This window comes from Oreochromis niloticus, linkage group LG10, assembly GCF_001858045.2.
Source record: "Oreochromis niloticus isolate F11D_XX linkage group LG10, O_niloticus_UMD_NMBU, whole genome shotgun sequence".
NCBI classification, from domain to species: domain Eukaryota; kingdom Metazoa; phylum Chordata; class Actinopteri; order Cichliformes; family Cichlidae; genus Oreochromis; species Oreochromis niloticus.
The window spans coordinates 14698472-14717353 of record NC_031975.2 but is presented as its reverse complement, the minus strand read 5'-3'; the positions used below and the strand labels follow the sequence as shown (position 1 = coordinate 14717353).

General features: G+C 39.0%; 2 protein-coding genes across 4 annotated transcripts; one reads left to right on the top strand and one right to left on the bottom strand.

Moving 5' to 3' along the window:
- Positions 1 to 287: 287 nt before the first annotated feature.
- Positions 288 to 7723, bottom strand: vps36 (vacuolar protein sorting 36 homolog). The gene is made up of 15 exons (XM_003446811.5): positions 7607 to 7723; positions 7245 to 7435; positions 6972 to 7040; positions 6808 to 6878; positions 5637 to 5751; positions 5450 to 5539; positions 4778 to 4864; positions 4189 to 4221; positions 3934 to 4011; positions 3558 to 3692; positions 3356 to 3421; positions 3188 to 3252; positions 2721 to 2805; positions 818 to 894; positions 288 to 668 (listed from the first exon to the last, which is right to left on the bottom strand). Exons 2-15 carry the CDS (start codon positions 7338 to 7340, stop codon positions 587 to 589), a joined length of 1149 nt encoding a protein of 382 aa, XP_003446859.1. The 5' UTR covers positions 7341 to 7435; positions 7607 to 7723; the 3' UTR covers positions 288 to 586.
- Positions 7724 to 8033: 310 nt separating this feature from the next.
- On the top strand, positions 8034 to 18406 carry proser1 (proline and serine rich 1). 3 transcript variants are annotated; one of them, XM_005472239.4, is made up of 12 exons: positions 8034 to 8215; positions 8303 to 8368; positions 10111 to 10179; positions 10909 to 11003; positions 11145 to 11238; positions 11492 to 11602; positions 11798 to 11899; positions 12289 to 12367; positions 12627 to 12719; positions 13779 to 15087; positions 15930 to 16071; positions 16187 to 18299. In XM_005472239.4, the coding sequence occupies exons 1-12, from the start codon at positions 8171 to 8173 to the stop codon at positions 16310 to 16312; spliced, it is 2331 nt and encodes a 776-aa protein (XP_005472296.1). In that variant the 5' UTR covers positions 8034 to 8170; the 3' UTR covers positions 16313 to 18299. The 3 variants fall into 3 exon arrangements, with proteins under 3 accessions (XP_005472296.1, XP_013127823.1, XP_025766571.1); XM_013272369.3 differs by lacking the exon at positions 12627 to 12719; XM_025910786.1 differs by lacking the exon at positions 8034 to 8215 and having other exon boundaries at positions 8301 to 8368; positions 10325 to 11003; positions 16187 to 18406.
- The last annotated feature ends 476 nt before the right edge of the window (positions 18407 to 18882 follow it).

Genomic DNA, 18882 nt, shown 5'->3' with positions numbered 1-18882 from the left:
TCACAGGAGCGTTTACTGGGAAAGGGACAGGAACTGATGTTGATGGACTAAATTAAATGACCAACAAAAGATGCAATGTGGAGTAGGTCATTTGGATTAATTGAAACCTGGACATCTACGTCAGCAGGGAATGCTACAGTCCCTAACCACTTATATATTTTAGTCTGGAAAATGTCATTAGTGATGGTATTTTTCCTAACAGAATGCTTTGGTTGCATTGACAAGGTATAGCCTGACTTTTCCAGAATGAGTACACTGTGAATGAAAACAAAGTATAAAACATAAAGTGCAGTTTTCCAAAAAGCATTTATTACCAAACACACCTGATGGTCACTCTACCAACGAGAGTGGACCTGAAACTCGAAACATTTTGAAAACAGTCCAGTATCGCTCGTAGTTCTAGATAAAAACATATCTAAAGGTGGATTCACAGTGCTCTATTATAATCAGAACACCAAATGGATACATACATAATGGCATGAAAAGTACAGCAGGTTCCTTTTTGCACCTGTAGAGGTCAGCTGATTTTGTTTTTTTTTTTTAAAGAAATCATCTGTTTCTATATTCCACCTCAATTGTAAACAGGTCAAAATAGGTTTGGGTAGAATCTCAAACCCTCAACAGAGTCATCTCTACAAAGGTGTCCCATCTTCTCAGCCAGCAACAACCTGGACATGAGGAGTGAAGAAGGCAAATAAATTACAACATGACAAACTGCAGCAACAAAGAACTACAAAATATGAGACACAGATGAGTATTTCACGCTTCTACACCATGACGATAAAGTAAAACTGACTGACATGATGTGCTAACTTACCGCTCTTTTGACAGAAGAACAGAGAGACCCAAGAGCTTTGCAAACTCCTCTGCAGTCAAGGAACCTTTCTCTGACACCTGTCCAAGACAGGAAGAGATACAGAATCGGTTATAAATGTATCGGTTTTCTCTTAACCTTCAGAAAACGTGTAGCTGAACGCTTGTTCACACTTGTTGGAGCAGTGTCTGTACTGCACAGATTAATTACAACCTGGTCACAGCTTTGAACTGTTCTTGGTTAGAAGAAAGCAATTGCTACTTATTCACCTTTGTTTTCTGTTGTGAAATAACTGTCTGTTGACTGAAATCAACTTAGTTTAATGCAATCCATAAATCAGTATCATAGATTAGATTACCTAGTGAAGTCATTTAAAGGAGTAGCCAACTTAGCCATTTAGTATTTTCCTAGCAATAACAAGGTTAGACAACTTGCAGTAATTTCCCTGAAGTTGGTAGGCATATATATAGATGTTGTGAGGCGTGGTCGGCGGTGCCGTGCAGACGCACCTGCACGGCATCCGCAATCACGCCAGCCTGGTAAAACACGGGGACTCAGGGGTTGGTGGGTTGTTGTGGTGTGGTGTATTTGCGGCTGGCAGCTTGAGAGCTGCAGCCGCGTGTAATAAAATGGCTCAAAACTGTCACCAGTGGGCTCGCCGTGTCTCATTCGCACCACAATAGAATTATACATTTTTGTGCTATAACAAAGAGTTCATGTTAAGTCTATGCTGTGCTGGGAGAAGATCATTTGCTGACATCAGTGGACTGAGTTTTTAAGCTTACTCTAGCCAGTGTTTTACACTAGCTTGCAGTGTGGCAGTAAAGGGAAGAACTGAGTAGAGTCTAACCAATATCAGAGTTTTTAGACCAATACCAATACCGATATTTGATAATTTAAAACTCTGATATACTGTCCAGTATTTTTAAATTTTCTGTCAGACACTCAAAACATAAACAGATTTCCCTAACATTTGTTATCTGTAGCTATTAATTTACTTGTTGGCCCAATTCTGGTCCGATCAGCTGTTTGTTGTGTTTGTGGTTCCAAACACATCGCAGAACGCTCTCTGGTGAACGAACTGTGAAAGCTCAACACTCATGACATGGTTGAATAGAGTTTCTTCTGTCTCGTCTTTAGTTTAAAAAAAGAAATCAATTATCAGCCATTATAAATGCTGACACGGATAGATCAGCAAATAGCCAATATTCCCAATATCGCCACAACAGCTCATCTGGCTCCATCTCAACCTCTCCACTAACGCCCTCATACAGAAGTACAGTCCTCATCTAGGCAGCCTATCATATGCTTTCTCTACAGCCACACACAGTCCTTCTGATTTTCTCTATAATTCTCTATCAGGACTAAAATGTAAACATCCCATCTGTAGTGCCCTTTTTTTGCTTCCTGATTCATCAGCTCCTTCCATCTTAGCACACCCTCTTCACTTTTTAGCACATTTTCCATCTTTATCCTTAATTAGCCTAACCTGCTGCACATCCTTTCCAGCTTGGCCTCTCTGTCTCGCCAATATATAAAAGTCATTTTCCCCTTCCTTTGTGTCCAGCCTCACATAGAACCTACTTTTCCTTTGGCACCTCTCTCATTGCCATATGCTCCTAATACTCCTGTCCACTTTCTTTATTTCCTTGACTATCCCAGTTTTTTCTTTGTTAACCTCTTCCTTTTCATGACAAAACTCAAGCCAAGTCCTTTAAATAGACACCAGCCCACATACTGTTATGTGCAAAGACAAGGTTGTTACACGTAAACTGCTTTACATTCCAATTCACAGCACCTTTAAATTATTTAGATCATTTTGATAAGTAGTGGAATGTGATGTTTAGTCACCCTAAAGCATGATAATGTCATGGACTATATTATGACTGTAACAGTTAAAGCATACATTGTCCAGTGCTGAGGCTATCATTTCCTCTTCACTGTGAGACTGCAGCTGGACCACCATCACTCCGCTATCAAACACACGCAACCTACACACAAGATGAGATATGAGAAAAAAGGGGTTAAGTGTGCATGTAAGGAATAGAGACCATTTTTAGGGTTTTGGGCTGTTTTATTAAATAATATAGACAGCTAAAATATAGCAACTAGCTTGTAGTGCTGGGATCAACTTTGTACGCAAACAGTAAAACAAGCCAGTTTTTTTTTTTTCTGAAACTGAGAAGTAACAGGAAATGACAGCTGCTGGCCTGGACAGCCCTTCAATCAACAGGAAGCCTGGCAGGAAGAGTCTGGCCTTTGTGAAGTAGGCACCAATCTAGCACTATAGTAACATAGCCTGTCTCTATTCAAATTAATTTAGTACACACCTAATTTAAATAGAATACAAAGAGAAATGCAACTCAAACTCACCTCAACGGGAGCTTCAATGACTCAAACATTTTGCACGCATTCACCAAATCTTCTGGGGATAACAGCTATGGAAAGAGGAAGATAAATAACCAAAGACTTTTGTGTGTAGTGTGGAAGTACAAATTTCTATGTTGTGTTACAGTTATGAGTGCATTTTCGAAGCATTACCTCCATCCCTCTAGCACGGTTGACGAGACAGTACACCTCTGTGAGAGCCATCATACCTCCACGTTCCTGTGAGAGCGGGGAGTGGGAGAAAGAACGTGAGAGAAACAGGATCATGAAGAGAATAAAATAAAAGCAACTAACTAAATATGAAAGGTATCTCTTTCTTTCTGTTTCTTGCACACAGAAACAGAAAAAAACCCACCTCCAGAGGGGCCTGCAGCATATCTCCCAGTTGCTTAGCCAATTGCATGTGATAATGTGTACCGGATCCATGCGTTTCTCTGGTAACAGGGTTAGCAATACCCATGCTCAAGAGGTATGCCTTAAACCGTATTGTCTATAGAATAAAACATGAGAATAAATAAAAACAAGCGGCTAAAAAAGTAATTTTAGAGTAACAATTTTCTAAAACGCTAAGGTAACCGTATCATGCGATAAAACGTGTTGTGTTAAATTTGTACATCAGATCTGAGATGAGATGATTCTGTAAGATGTGAGGAGGATTACGGTACAGTGACTTGAAAGTACACATATTATCCTTTTATGTTTCTGTCTCATCATGTTGGCAAACTCTGTACCTCATCTTCTGTTATGTCTCCCTGCTTGTCTTTGATCTTGTTGGCTATAGATCTGGAGAGCTCCACCATCTCTTTGGCCTGTTAGGAAGAGAATCATGAAGAAAATCCCACTAAGGAAATGAGTTTTACACAGCTCTGCTATTTATCATTATATAAATTTACACATATGTCAATGGATAACTTAAAGCTTCCCTAATTCTGTTATAAATCAGCAACTATAGAAACATGTAAACATGCAAATGAGAGCTTCCTTACCTTCACCATCAGCTTACTGAGGTCCTCAAAGGCCTGAAAAGCAGAGACTGAATGGGTAATGGCTTTCAAAATTGTTGACAATTAAATAAACCACAAAACTTCATGGCTGCAGATATAATTTACATGTCATTCCACAGCAAACCCCCCACCCCTGTAGCTGGATATAAAACATACTTCCAAACTTTAAACCCCATTTTTTTAAAGGCTATACTTGCCATGTATTTATATCTGTGTCATTTGGATTAAATCTGTATTTTTAAATATTGATATATCATAATGTATTCAACAGAGGTTATATAAACAACTTTCCAGTTGCCTTCCAGAGTGTCACAGTGGCTGTGGTCAACTTGCTTTGCAATACCGTCCAATGTTGACAAGTTTTTACAGAATAAAAAAAACTAATAAATAATAATAATAATAATAATAATAATAATTTAGTCAAAATGGCTTTGGTTAAATACAAGACCTCAGCTAAGGGTTTCAAGGAGATGGTGATGGATTTTATACATAACTATAACTCTGCATCAGAGAGAGTATACCATAATTCCAGTTCTGGCACATTTCTCACTGTTTGTTTTTCCCCCATTACCTCAGAAATGTTTTTGTCTGTTTCTTTCCTCTTCTCCTCGATCTTCCTCTCAATGCCAACAATCCCCACTGCACGTGTCTTTCCTGCCTACATGACCACAAAGGAAAAGAAAAAGCACACAATCAAGTTAAACACCGACAATATGTCTCAAAGGACAAGGAAAGACAAAAACAAACAAAAGAAATCCAGGAGGGAACTCTTTATGGTCAGTTGTTGTTATGGTACATAAGTGAATTTTACTGACCATTATACTGTTCAACAAAAAATTAAGTAATGTACTTTTAGGAGACACATGACCTAATGCAAGTGGAATGACTTCTTGCACTAATTTCTGCGAAACACTAAATCTAATTTGATGCATATAGATACTTAAAAAAAAAACATTGGAAAAGTCAAAATGTCAGGCAGTAGTTCTTACTAATTGTTAAAAACTGAAAGGTACAAGAATTAAGTGCCAACACTGCCCTCGTGTGGAATATATCTTACACTGACAGTGGCTCCAACCTTCATTTTATCATATACTGAACTGTTACGGTACATGGAAGTTGCGTGTATACGCTGGTGAGTGAAAACAATGTGCCACCTACACCTAAAAATCCCCATAAACATAATAGAGCACAAAGGACAGATGGTTATCAGTGAGGAAACACGGGGTGCTCTTTTGTTTCTAACCTGAGATCCAGTTCCTGTGGGGATGGGCTGTGAAACTGGTGTATTCTTCCACCTTTTCTTGGTCATCTCTTCAGTGAGCCTCCGGTAAAACTGCAAGGAAAAACAACAAAACAAAGCCATGTCAGTTCTAAGTCATCAAAAAAAAAAAGCAGTACAAAAAGTGAAAATGAGGAAGTTGAATCATTACCTCAATCTGCCCATGTTCCTTAAAGGATAGCTTGATGTAAGAGTACTTGCTGTATTGGTATGGACCTGGCTCCTTGTTGGCAGGTACTTGATGCAGGTGGATAACTATTTTTGCACTTAAGAATAGGAAAGACCAGTAGTTAGGAGATACATATTTTCTTGTACTAAATTTAAGTTAGTGTATTTATTAGTTATCTGTGAAGGTTCTCAGTCATCCAGGTCATTGTAGTCTAAGGAGTTTGGAAAGAATAGCGTCTGGACTTCTTTAAGTTTCTTGAAGATGTTTCACCTCTCATCTGGGAAGCCTCTTCAGTTCTAAGAGCAATTGGTGGGGAGTCCCCACCAGTTGCTCCTTAGAGTATTTATCAGTTAACTCTCCCCATATTTTTTTTTTCTGTAGCTGTTACCACATCTCATGATGTAAGAGTGATGCTTGCTTCTTTCAAAGTACAACTAGTGAGATCATCATTTTTTGATCTTTGTTTTCACTACATATTTAGTAGCAATGCAGCCTAGTTAGCTCTCCTATCTTGTCCCTTTTGTCTTACTTCTCTCTAACACCTTTTCTATCCCTTTGAAGAAGTGAGGTTCCATAAATGTTAAAGAGGTTCTCAGTTGCAGTGAATAGACAGAAAAATAAACTGTAGAAAAATAAACAGCAGAAAGAAGAAGAGAAATAACAATTTTAACATAAACCAGTGACACACTCCAGGGCCTGATCTAATTTCTAAACCAAACCAAGGAAGAAAAAATAGCAGATTAGCCAGTGTAAAAGACTGAAAGTTGAGGCACGCTAGATGTGCCGCTGGTAAAGTTTCTGGGCTGCCTTTCCTCATAACAGCCATCCCTCAAGATTCTCTCCATTTAAAGCAATGCATTATCAGGGATTGAAACATCTAGTCCTTTTACTGAATCAGTAAGAGGCAACACAGATGTTATTTAGAATAATTTGGCAGTTGTCTATCCTAAATAATTCAGACCTTTTTGCTCTTTATCACACTATTTATGTACAAAATCGACATGATGCAACAGGTAGACTATTGAATCAGTAAACATTAGGACTGATGTTCACAATGATTTAAGTGCATTCCTGATGATTTTTAAATGTCTTTGTTGACCACTGCAGTGTGTTGAATAAAAAAAAAAAAAAAGATTTATTCAGCAGTGTTTACCTCTTTCCTATTCCTGCAGCCTGCTCCTCAAAGTAGATGATCTGTGACAGGGGCATGGCGATGCAGCATTCCTGGAGACAGCAAAGGCAAAAGGAGCCATCATATCAGCAATAGGCACCAGCTGGCACACAAGGTAGTTAGGGTGTATACTGTTGCTTCCTTACATGATTTTTGATATCCCTCCAGATTAAACGATGGGTGCTCAGCAAGGCAACTCCGAGATCCATCTTAGCCTTTACAATGACACGAAAGACTTAACGTTATATACTTGCGCAGCTTTCCGAGTTACAAACACTCCCCACGGTACACATGTAACCACATAAAGCAACAATTCTTCATCTGCATCTGACGATATGGTTTTTGTAACAGTAATATGGTGCAAGTTTTAGCCACCGTGTTGTTGTACCAGGCTATTAAATCACAAAGCTAAACGATACCTTATCATCACCGTCATACAGTCTGACACCTCGCTGCTGGATCACCAAAGTTTCGTTTATTTCTAGAAGCCCATTTGACCACGAAAACCGGTCCATTTTTAAGTAAAACAAGAACAATTCAGGTCGTACTTCACTTCTTCTCCGCTAAGACTCATCTTATGTTTTCTTCCTGTATGCTGTTCAAAATTCGCCTGCGATAAAAACCAAGATAGATATTATAATATAAGCTAAAGTCAATTGAATTCACAAACATATTGTTTATACATTAACTCTCTTCATTGGTGATGTTGCCCCAGTTAACTGTAGCTTTGATATTTTTTCTCTAACACTTTTGCTACACGCTGTATTTTTTAACTAGCTACCTCTAAGGGGTCCTTTCAGTGTTGACGTTCCCAGCGCCAGCTGTCAGGAGCTAGCAGGACTGCTATCTTCCCGGGTTAATTTGAGATTTTAAAATATATATTTGGACATTTTTTCACTCCTATTTAATAGATCATCAAAAAAGTTAACGATGATTGAATGAAAACACGTGCAAATATTTGTTTCGGGGTTTCTAGTTGTTTCTCTAGTCGCGCTGTCCTCCGAGTCGAGCTAGCTGTAGCCCGCTAGCTTGTTGTTAGCTGCGGGCAAATCTGGTACAGACGGGTTCTGCTCTGCAGACTGCTCCTCTTCTTTGGAAGTCATTGTTGTATTGTATGTAACGATCATGCAATTTTTAAGTAATTCGCTGCGAATATTTATTGCTTTAAATTTCGACGAATTAATAGTATAAGTGAGTAACTTTGGTCATTAAAATAAAAGTCATCTGAATGAATTTGACATCAGTTGACTTAATCTGCTGTATCATAATCAGTCTGTTTATTTAAGTTCAGCTTTTTGGTAGTATTCATTGTTAAAGAGTCTAGCGTTTGTTTAAGTCAACAAACATGGATAAGAAATCATTTGACATTGTATTGGATGAGATAAGAAAGGTAAGAAGCGGCTAATGTCAAAATATCTTATTTATTTTGGAATCGTTTAAGCTTCTAGCTTGCTCTCTCGTCATCCTGTTTCCGTAGTGCGTCTTGACCGATCAGCGCATCAGAGCCATTGAGCAGGTGCATGGCTATTTCTCCAGTAAGCAGGTAAATGTTTTACAAGATTCCTCCATATTTATTAGCCCCAGCTATCCTCATGTGATAAAAGATTACATTAATTAAGATTTGATTAATCAATCCCAAAGCAAAACGATACCTCGAATTACAAATTACTTACTTTATAACCCGTGTTGCATGATCGTTTGTTTACAAGTTGTTACAAGATGAATTGCATGATTATTTATTAAAAAAGAGGATGATTGCAAAGAACTGTTATTGCAGAATAAACACACACACACACACACACACACACACACATACATATATATATATATATATATATATATATATATATATTAGAGATGGCACGATACCACTTTTTTATGTCCGATACCGATATCATAAATTTGGATATCTGCCGATACCGATATGAATCCGATATAGTGTGTTTTTTAATCAATAAAACGTTTCTTTAAATATCTTGCTGCATTTTGTATAAGTTCATACTCAAGTTTAAATAAACAATAACACTAAAGCTATTCTGTTATACCTGTATGTAAAAAATACACTGCACCCAAAATATTTCATAGTTCAGCAACACTGATCAATCTAATGAACTTAAACCTGCTCCATCCTCCCTATTCTGGTATTTTAAAGAGTACTTAGCAGAAATATTAAGCAACCTAACTAATAGGGTTGCAAACTCCCAGCAAAAAAAAATAGGGAACCATCCCCCACCCTCCACCTCATGATGCTTAATCGATGTAATCAACTTTAATTTGATGCAGGGTGGAAAAAAAATGCACAGAAATAAATTATTTTTCAAGATTAATTAAATAGATTCAACATCTTTCTTCAACAGAATTGCAGAATTCACAGATGGTACTTTCCCAAAGGAAAAAGTACTATAGCTTACTAGGGTATATTAGACTTAACAGTTACTTAACAGTGAACTTCTATACATTTTACATCAGATTAAAACTTTGGGTGTAAGATTCAGATAATTATTTATTAAAAGCTAGACATTTTAAATGAGAATAAGAAAGAAAAGTATGTCTTTGTGCCCTCCTTTTCCCTGTTCATGCCCTATCGGCCCCCCTGGCTAAACTTTGCTAGATCCGCCCTGCACAGTTACCAGCCGTCAGCTACGTAGAAAAGGATCCTGGTCTAGAAAGTAATATTAAATAAATTCTAACAACAGCTTATCAAGCTTAAACGTGGTGCTGTTGTTCCGCCGCTGGTTTCCTCTTTCTGGTGCAAAGTGGACCAAAAACAAAGAAGAGAGACGGACTCGCGACAGAAAAGCCGATCAGCTGATCATTAAGCAGTTTCACGATTGAAGTAGCAGCAGGAAGGTGAGGGAGAGAGAGAGAGAGAGAGAAGAGGCAGTCGCTCCATATATGGGTTGTTAAGCTTAACATGGGAATGCTTTACAAACATTCAGAGATGAACTTACACACTTGCTTTACTTCTCTCTGGGATAACTTTTCTCGGAGATGAAATGCTGGTTTGGTAGCGAGGCTACAAATACACACAGCCGCTCTATCGCCTGACGCATACTGCTCCGACATGCTACGGTTATGAGCCGAGTTAAGCCGTGTCGCAAGTTTTGTGAGGTGTTTTTTTGATATTTAATGGATCGGATTACATTTTTTATTTCTCGCCGATATCCGATCCAGTAATTTAGGTCAGTATCAGACCGATACGTAATATCGGATCGGTCCATCTCTAATATAGATATAACACTTTTTTAATGCTTCTGCACTAATACTACCCTGAAAAATCTACAGGTGATGGAAATATTAAAGTATTTCTCATGGGCTGAACCACAGATCAAAGCTGTTAAAGCTCTGCAGCATGTAAGTAAACCACTGATTTATTTTTATTTATTTGTTCGATTGGGGCCTCAGTTTTATTTTCTCTATTTATACTGTGCGTATATGTGTCAGATAATCAACTACAACGTTAAAAAAATATTAAAACTACCTGCCTAATATTGTGTAGGTCAACCTTCCACCAGCAAAATGGCTCTGAACCTTAGGGACATGGACACGAGACCTCTGGGGGTTTCCTGTTGTGTACAGGGACAGCGGATTCGTTGGGTCCTGATGGTTTCAGGGTGGGGCCTCTGTGGATCAGGGTTGTTCCTACAAATCTTCCTGATGTTCGTTTGGGATCATGGAAGTTTGAAGGCCAGGTCAATGCCAGCAAATCTTTGTCATGCCCTTCGAGTTGTTCCTGAGCAGTTGTTTTTTGGGGGTTTAACGGTGCATTTTCCTACTGGGGGAAGCCCCTGTCGTTGGGGAGAGCCATTGCCTTAGGGGTGTGTGCTTAGTCTGCAGCAACATGGGTGGTATGTGTCAAAGTAATATTTACATAAATGGCAGGTCACAGAATTGAACTGTAGCAATAGTTAAATTATGGTATTTTTATACACTTTCATAATTGTTTGTAATCTGTATCACAGATGTATCTGTGGTGAATATAAACAAGTGCAGCAAATACTGTGAACTTAGAAAATGTGTTTGTTTAAGTGAAGTTGAAACCTCTTTGTTCCTCAAATATGCTTTCTACTCTGTTGCCTTTAGAAAATGGTTGCAATCCCCACAACAGAAGTCGCAAATATCTTGAATTGTTTCACGTTCTCAAAAGACAGACTGATTGTCTTGGAACTGATAGCTTTGTGAGTACATTTTACAAATGTGTCCAGTAGATTAAACAACTCATTTTAAACACTGTAACTCAGATGTCGCGTTTAAATATCAGTGATTTGTACAATTGTTGACTAACTATTATCCCTTTAAATATTACTTATCCCATTCAGAAACATTTCAGATGCTCAGAATTATCGGCCAGTGGAGGATCTCTTTCGTATACACTTGTCTGAGAAGAAGCGTGCCCGCAGGATCCTGGAACAGGCAAGTTCAACTTTAAAAAAAAATCAGGAGATGATAAACTGTTGGCTGTTGTTTAGGAAGAAGTAATTCCAGTAATAAAAAACTAAAGATAAACTTTTAAACTAAGAGTGTTATTGTGGTATTTTCCATTAGTTTGCATATTTTAATGTACACACACACACACACACACACACACACACACACACACACACACACACACACACACACACACACACACACAACCTTTAAAATAATAATATTTCTCTCTTATTAGGTCTGTAAGGTTGGCTGCAAGGCTCCCATAGCAATGATCTCCTCCTGTGGAATAATACCAGGAAATCCATATCCTAAAGGCAAACCCAGCTTGGTCACTGGGTCATTTCCTGTAAGTATGAGGTTTGTTGAAGGATACCCAAGTTCTGAACTAACAGACTTTACATACAACTAACATTGCAAATAGAAATTGATTTTTTTTAAAAAAATTAAAGTAAACAACAAAATGGTGCATTTCTGGATGTGCTTGTCTGTTTTAAATGGGCCTAGTCATTTGAAATAATATAATTTTGGTTTATGATAACAGGGAAACCCACCGGTAAAAAAGGAAGGCGAGAAGAAAGAAGACACCACTAACAATATGGAGGGGAAAGGAATTGCTTCCCGAATTATAGGACCATTCAAACCTGTAAGCATGAACGTTAAACACAGACTATAATGATGTCATTGTGCCTCAAAGAAACCTAATGATGACATGACGAGGCCTCGCATGACTATTTGCATTGTTTGATGTCAAGCTGTGTTACGTAAGCTATAGGTTTAGCAACAGCGATCTGTGAATTAGAACTACACGTTGACATTGCACATTACATTTTTGTGCAAAATGTAAGTTCACAAGTGGCTGAAGATGCTATAAAAATATTTGCTTGAGTGGTTAACCATTGATCATACAAAGGATGGGTTTTTTTTCTTATTTTCCTTGATTCCTCCTCACATTCTGACTTCATGTATTCCAATTATACAGAACTTGCTGATCACCTAAGTGTTTTATATCTTTGTGTTCCTTTTTTTTTTTAGTTCCCCTCAACCTACAATCCTCATCGACCTGTTCCTTACCCAATACCACCTTGCCGACCCCACGCCACCATTGCACCAAGTAAGAAACACCACAGAAGCAACACACTCCCACCTCTGGTTTCCTTTGCCTTTCCCTATACAACCTATCAGTGATTTAAAAGGTGGAAACCAAGCTCCAAGACAATTCAATTAATACTGATGCCTTAAGAGGTGCACTTAACCATGTTTTATTATTGCCATCTGGGATTGGTTTGGGTGCAGTAAGTAGTGGGGTGTGTGATTCTTTATTCTGTATGAATGTGTGGTGGACACGCTTAATATTTACAACTGCTGCTTAGGTGCATACAACAACGCAGGCCTTGTTTCTGTGGGAGGGGTTATAACAGCCAACGTACCCCCACCCCCCTACAACTCCACCCACAAAGTAGCAGGTATGATTCAATGACAGCAACCATGTACGTGTGAGTGTGAGAGCAAATAGACACTCGTTGAAGCTTGCTGCCTAACACACTGGCATGCTGCTTACCTGTGCTTTCCAGTTTAATGGCTTTATCAGGTAAAGATGTCTTTCCCACTTCTGTTGGGAACACTGAGTGACCAGAAATAAAGTCCACTGTGATTTTAATTTAAACCGTCCATTTAGATTAGTCGGAGAACATTTTATTGTCATTTTTCCCATTCACTTCCAGTATTACAGCATTTCGGATACATGTAACTTGATAGTTCTTCTTATAATAAATGTGGAGGACTAAACTGAAAAATGTACCAAATTACCTGTCAGTGCAAGTGATCCAATAGCACAGTACAACACTACAAAGCACCCAGCACGTGTACCAGACAAATGAGAAGTAAACAAAAACAAATGATTTTTGTACAGTTTTTTCTCTTGTAGATGTTTTGGTTTTCTGGTCAGTCAGTGTAGATGTATGTTTTCGATCACTTGTGGGGTTGGGATTTGGGTTGACTAGACTGGGAATAACTTCAAACTAATGTCACTCGTTTTCTTTCTGGATTCATGCTTTGTGCTGGCATTTAACACGCATCGCTTGGGATAACTTGTTTTCCAAATGCAGCGTCTTATCACTTTTCACAATTGAAATACATCTTTTGAAGGCCTTTGGGGAGATTTGTGATCTTAAATGCAAAGATTTATTATAGCCAGAATGTTCAGATAAAAACAATTTTAGCAAGTCCCAGTGTGTTATATAAACCTTTCCCCAAAGGTAAAAAGAAGACATATTTTGATCTTGAAAATTGTTTTAAATTTCAATTTAATGAGCTGCATGTATGAATGCTCTATATGCAAGTTTATTGGCTCTTTGTTGGGCTTTCCTTGCCTACATCCTGGAGTAAAATATGTTTGTAAACAGCATTACTGTTAAAAAACATTTAAAAAATAAATAAAATGCAACATTTTTTTCTGTTTAAGTCCATGCATGTCAGATAATAGTATTCACAAATTTAGCTAACTATAATCTCCTTCTTTACAGGTTACAATAAGCCAGGCAATCCACAGAACACCACACCTGGAATTAACAGCGGGCCCCTCCTCATTCCTCATGGGTCCACACCAGTCCCAAACCAGGCCTCTCCTGCGCCTCCCACAACCCCCATCACGCCAGTTTTCCCAGGAATGGTGCCCTCTCACAACCTCAACGCCCCCTCTCCCTCACCTGCTCCATCCCCATCTGTAATCAAAGCAGGACCACAGACCCCCACTGGTCATGCTACACCTACACCCTCATCTGTCATTAAAGCTCACACCCCATCAGGCACACCTTGTGGAACTCCTGTCCCTGGCAGTGGGGGCTTCTCCCCTTCCCCTTTCCACGCAATTTCCCGACCAGGCACCCCTGCTACTTCACGCAGTGCCCCAGACTCCCTGTCTCAGACAAACTCCACTCAGCAGAAGGTTTATTCTCAGTCCACAGAACACCAGTCAGGATCACCCTTCCCTGGCATACACCCACAAGCAGGTAACTCTTCTGGGTCAGTGATCCGAAGTTACACTCCGTCTGGACCACAGTCTCTTCCCCCTGGACGCTCCACTCCAGTAATTCCGAGCTGTTCCACCCCAGGTCCCAGTCCTAAACCTTCCCCTGGCCATTCTGCACAGGCTCAGGCAGTTGTGGCTGGAGCCCTGAACAGACACAGTGCGGGTAGTAGCAGTGGCAGTAATAGCCCTGTACCCTCTGCTTTCAAGGGTACCTCTCGCTCTGGCACACCAAGCTCTGCACAGGCTGCTCTAGCACGTCCCTACGGCCTCTCACACCCTTCAGGTTCTCCTCAAGTCTCTCTCCCTAGTCCCGTTGGTCTCACTGGCCTCCAAGCGCTGTCTTCCAGCAATGCACCCTCTCATTACCCGGGCCTGTCACCTTTTCCCTCCCTTTCTTCATCGCTGCCTCCTTCAACTGTCCCCTCATCCATGCCAACAATATCCCCAACTACCAAGATTTCTAACCACCCACCAACAACTATCTATTCGGGCTTGGCTCCAAATGCTCCTCCAAGTGGAGCCTCTCCTTTTGGTCTAGGCCTCACCTCTGCTCCCTCTATATTCCCAGGCCTTCCACCTGGGGCTAGCCCAACTGCCTTCCCTGGACTTGGTGTGTCAGGGGGACATGGTGCTGGGAGCCCTGTTTTAACTTCATTTATTGGACTACCAGGGGCCACTCCATCTACAGTGGCATCAGTGGCACCACTGCAGGCGGCGGCAGCAGCAGCAGCAGTCGGAGTTCCATCATCTTCACCAGTTTTACCAGGCTTTGCATCTGCCTTCAGCTCCAATTTCCAGCCTGGGTATGTGTCCTCTTTACCAGCCAGTATACAGAAACTGGGCTGTGTATGCCATAATCTGCTCTATGTGTGACAATACAGCATTGACTTCCTGATATTAAACTGAGTTTGAATGCCAAACGCTTAGTCTGTATTCATGTATTGTTACTCCAGCTGTAGTAATGAAAGAGAAAAGTAGACTGCATTCAGAATCTGGATAAGATGACACCATGTGACACAGATTTCCAGTTGCTTATAAAAGAGCTGGAAAAAAGGGCATCGTAAATCATACCTACTTTCCACTTTGTTATTATAACCCAACAGTTCATTCAGATAGTGCAAAGAGCACGTGGAGTGCAAGCATTAGACTTTGGTTTGTGTTGTCTCAAATAGTCCTTCAGCAGCATTGCCCAACTGTTTACTCCGTCATATGTAGTGTGAGATGTTTTCCCTGAACAAGTAGTGCAAGCAGAACTCGGAGGGGACAAACTGTCTTGTAGGAGGAATTAAATGAGCCACCACATTATTTAGTAACAATAATGTTAGTACAATTAGTAACAGTAATAATATGTACATACATGACAAGTGTCATATCTTAAGCTGCCTTTATGTTGCTAGTATAATTCTTACATTCTTATGAAAAATAGTCTTAGAATTGACTGGATACTAACACCATGCACACAGACTTAAAGGAGTCTTCGCTGGTTGCGTGGCAACAGCTCAGCTGTACAGCAGTACATGGACTTTGTGAAACAATGTTTTTAAATGTCAGCTCGTGGACAGATTAAAAAAAGGACAGATAACATGAAGGTGGTGTTATTGTTTATAATGTGCCATTTTTAAGACCATGCATGCGCGTGTTTCAGGTTGAGCGGTGGACTCCAGCCTCCAGGCAGTAGCGGGTTTCCTAGCTTACTGTCGTTCCAGGTGCCAGGCTTCTCTCCCTCTGCCTCCCCCGCTGCACTCAGTGGCCTCCACAACCCAGCTGTGCAGTCTGCCCTGCTGCAGGTAAATGCGCACAAAACCACACACACATAAATGTTCTGACCAAGTTTAAAAAAACAAAATAAAAAGAACTGAATACTATGTTGTTGTAAAAACTGATTTTCTCATCTTGTTCCAGCCTCATCCCCCTTCTGCTTTGGAGAACTTCACGACTCAACCTAACAGCTTCACCAACTACCCTGCAGGCCCAGGACACACCTTCCCTATCCAATCGGGGCTGCACCAACCGTTGGGCTGGCCGTGAAACCTACAATAGTTGTGAAACATTGAGTAAAAAATTAACACTGACTCCTGCCACACCTCTTAGCAGGTGATACAATTTCTATTTGTCCTTGAACCCCAGACGAGCACATGACAGTTAATCACTGTGTATGTTGGAACAGGAGTGAAATGGGTCAAATAGTCTGTGGGGGAAAAGGCATAATTGTAATATCATTCATAGTGAAGCGTTGTAAATATTAATTGTGAAAGTTGTTAGTTTGACAGGTAGACTGTGAGTGATTTCATTATTAGCCTGACTTGCCTGTTTTTAATCAAACTTAGAACATTTATAAATGAATAATGAATTATAGAGTATTAGAAAAGTCCACATAACATTATGTAATAAATTGACCTCAGTCCTGAGCCACAGTAGTATTTCATTTCCAATTACAGAGCAAATGAAATGCTAATGAATTTGATGACAGGCATAAGATATAGTATTGTAACATGATTTTTTATTTTTAATTTTTTTTTGATGACTTGATGTCCCCGTTATGCTGATTTCTAATCTAAAAACTTACAGCACAGTGGTTTTCTTTAACATGTGATAATGTTACGTTTGTCTCAGTTTGGGTTTTTTTCTAAAAACAGGTTTTTAGCAGTACACTTTGGGCTGTTTTAAAATGGTAACGAGGGGATGCTTCACCAATTCTCGTTTGTTCTGTTATGTAACACAAAAATAGGTAAATGACAACAGTTTTATTTACAGTTAAGCTGCATTAAAATAAAGTTACTGTGAGCACAGCGGGGCAGACAGATCCGATTCTGTAATTTTAGCGACAGAAACAACTTTTTTTCTGCTGGTGTTGGGACATTGCCACCACCTCAGATGCTGGGAGTGCACGGAGATTCTTGATGGTTTTGTAGCTGACAACACTTTAAAGGTATTTTACCCTTAAAATGGGCTGAAGCGCAGATCACTGTAAGGACTCTGTCTACATCTCGGTTTCAAATTGGATGTTTCAAGCACTTCTAAACGTAATTTGGAGAAGGCTTTCGTAAAGAATAAATAGGAAAAACCTCCCAAAACATAGCAGGGGAACATACTGAAGTATGCAAACCACAAATGAATGTGCTGTGTCAGGGGTTAGTTTGTAGTACATACAAAAACTTGCATTTGGCAGCTCGACACAAGTGTTTTTTTCTTTCTCTTCTTTTCAGTGAACATATTTGTGACTGCAATTTTCTGTGATTCTAATGTTTACAAAGTTTATTTCTCATGTGTGACACTGCTGGGACTGCTACTACAACATTTATCCAGAATAAGGGTATGCAGGCTTTTTGTTTTTTTTGACATTGTGACTTTTATTATTATATTCTGTAGTTTAACAGATCGAAAGATGTACTTTTCCCCCTCTTTACTCCTTAGTAGTTCTCTATTCTACTGGGATTATCTCAATGACACTGACCTTTGTCTTGAGTAATAGATGTTTTGTATGCTACAGTTTTTATTTTATTTTTTGCCCTTTTTAAAAGATGTTTCCAGTGAACTGCTGGTTACTGTATCTGTAGTCTATGTGATGCCATTACTGTCGACATCTCTTTAATAAAAATACTGGAGCTGGACAAAATAATGGAAACAAAGTTTATTTTAACCATAAAGTCAGCTACACGTGTACATCAACTCAATTTTGAAGATTCACTTAACTACAAATCCTAAATGCCTGCATCTATTTAATATCCACTTTGGTTGCTAACCTTGATTTGAATGGTTTTACAACCTGCGTATGTTCCACTTACCCCACCAAATACAAAGCTTATCACAAGCGTCACTATTGCTCAACACACAAAGTCATGTGTCCATTAGTCATGTGGGTATACGTATATAATTGGTGGGGAACATTTTTTTTTCCATTTGAGTTCTTTGATCAGAATATGTTTGCTAATTATAAAAAACCCCAAAACTTTTTGTGATTTTTGTTTTGTACAGTTTAGCTTTTTTGTAAAACTATTAAACACTTTTTCAGTCAGTGGATTTAGGATTATTCATCTAAACCTGTATACATACATTTAATTTCTAGGGAATTACAGTAGTAAAAAGGGTTATTCCCCCTATTGGCTGATTTTCTCCTACATAGTGAAGAAGAAAAACAAATTTGGGCCCCTGGCAATTATACTAGAAAAAGAAGTTAAAAGGTGTTTTTACATGTTTTTACAGGCAACAATGAACTAATTACACTGTCAGTAAAATTAAGTACAGTGTAAGTAATTTATAGTTCTGGGTAAGTAATCTGTATATAATTTTAAGTACAGCTTAAGTAAATTTAATTACATTTTACATCATAAGTACCCTGTGCTGTTCAGGGCGTGGGCAATATTATGGAGTGACTTTTTTGTGTGTAACGTGAATTGTATATAAGACAAATAATAAATAATACCAACAAATAGTAATTTCTGACAAAATTTGAAGCTTCCCTGCCTGTTTTTTTTTTTTTTCACCGTCTGAGAAATTTAAAAAAAAAGAAAGAAAATTAAATATCAACTTACATAAATGAGTTTTATTTTTTATTGTTTTTATATCTTTGGAAGTAAAGGTCAAAGTTAAAAATAATT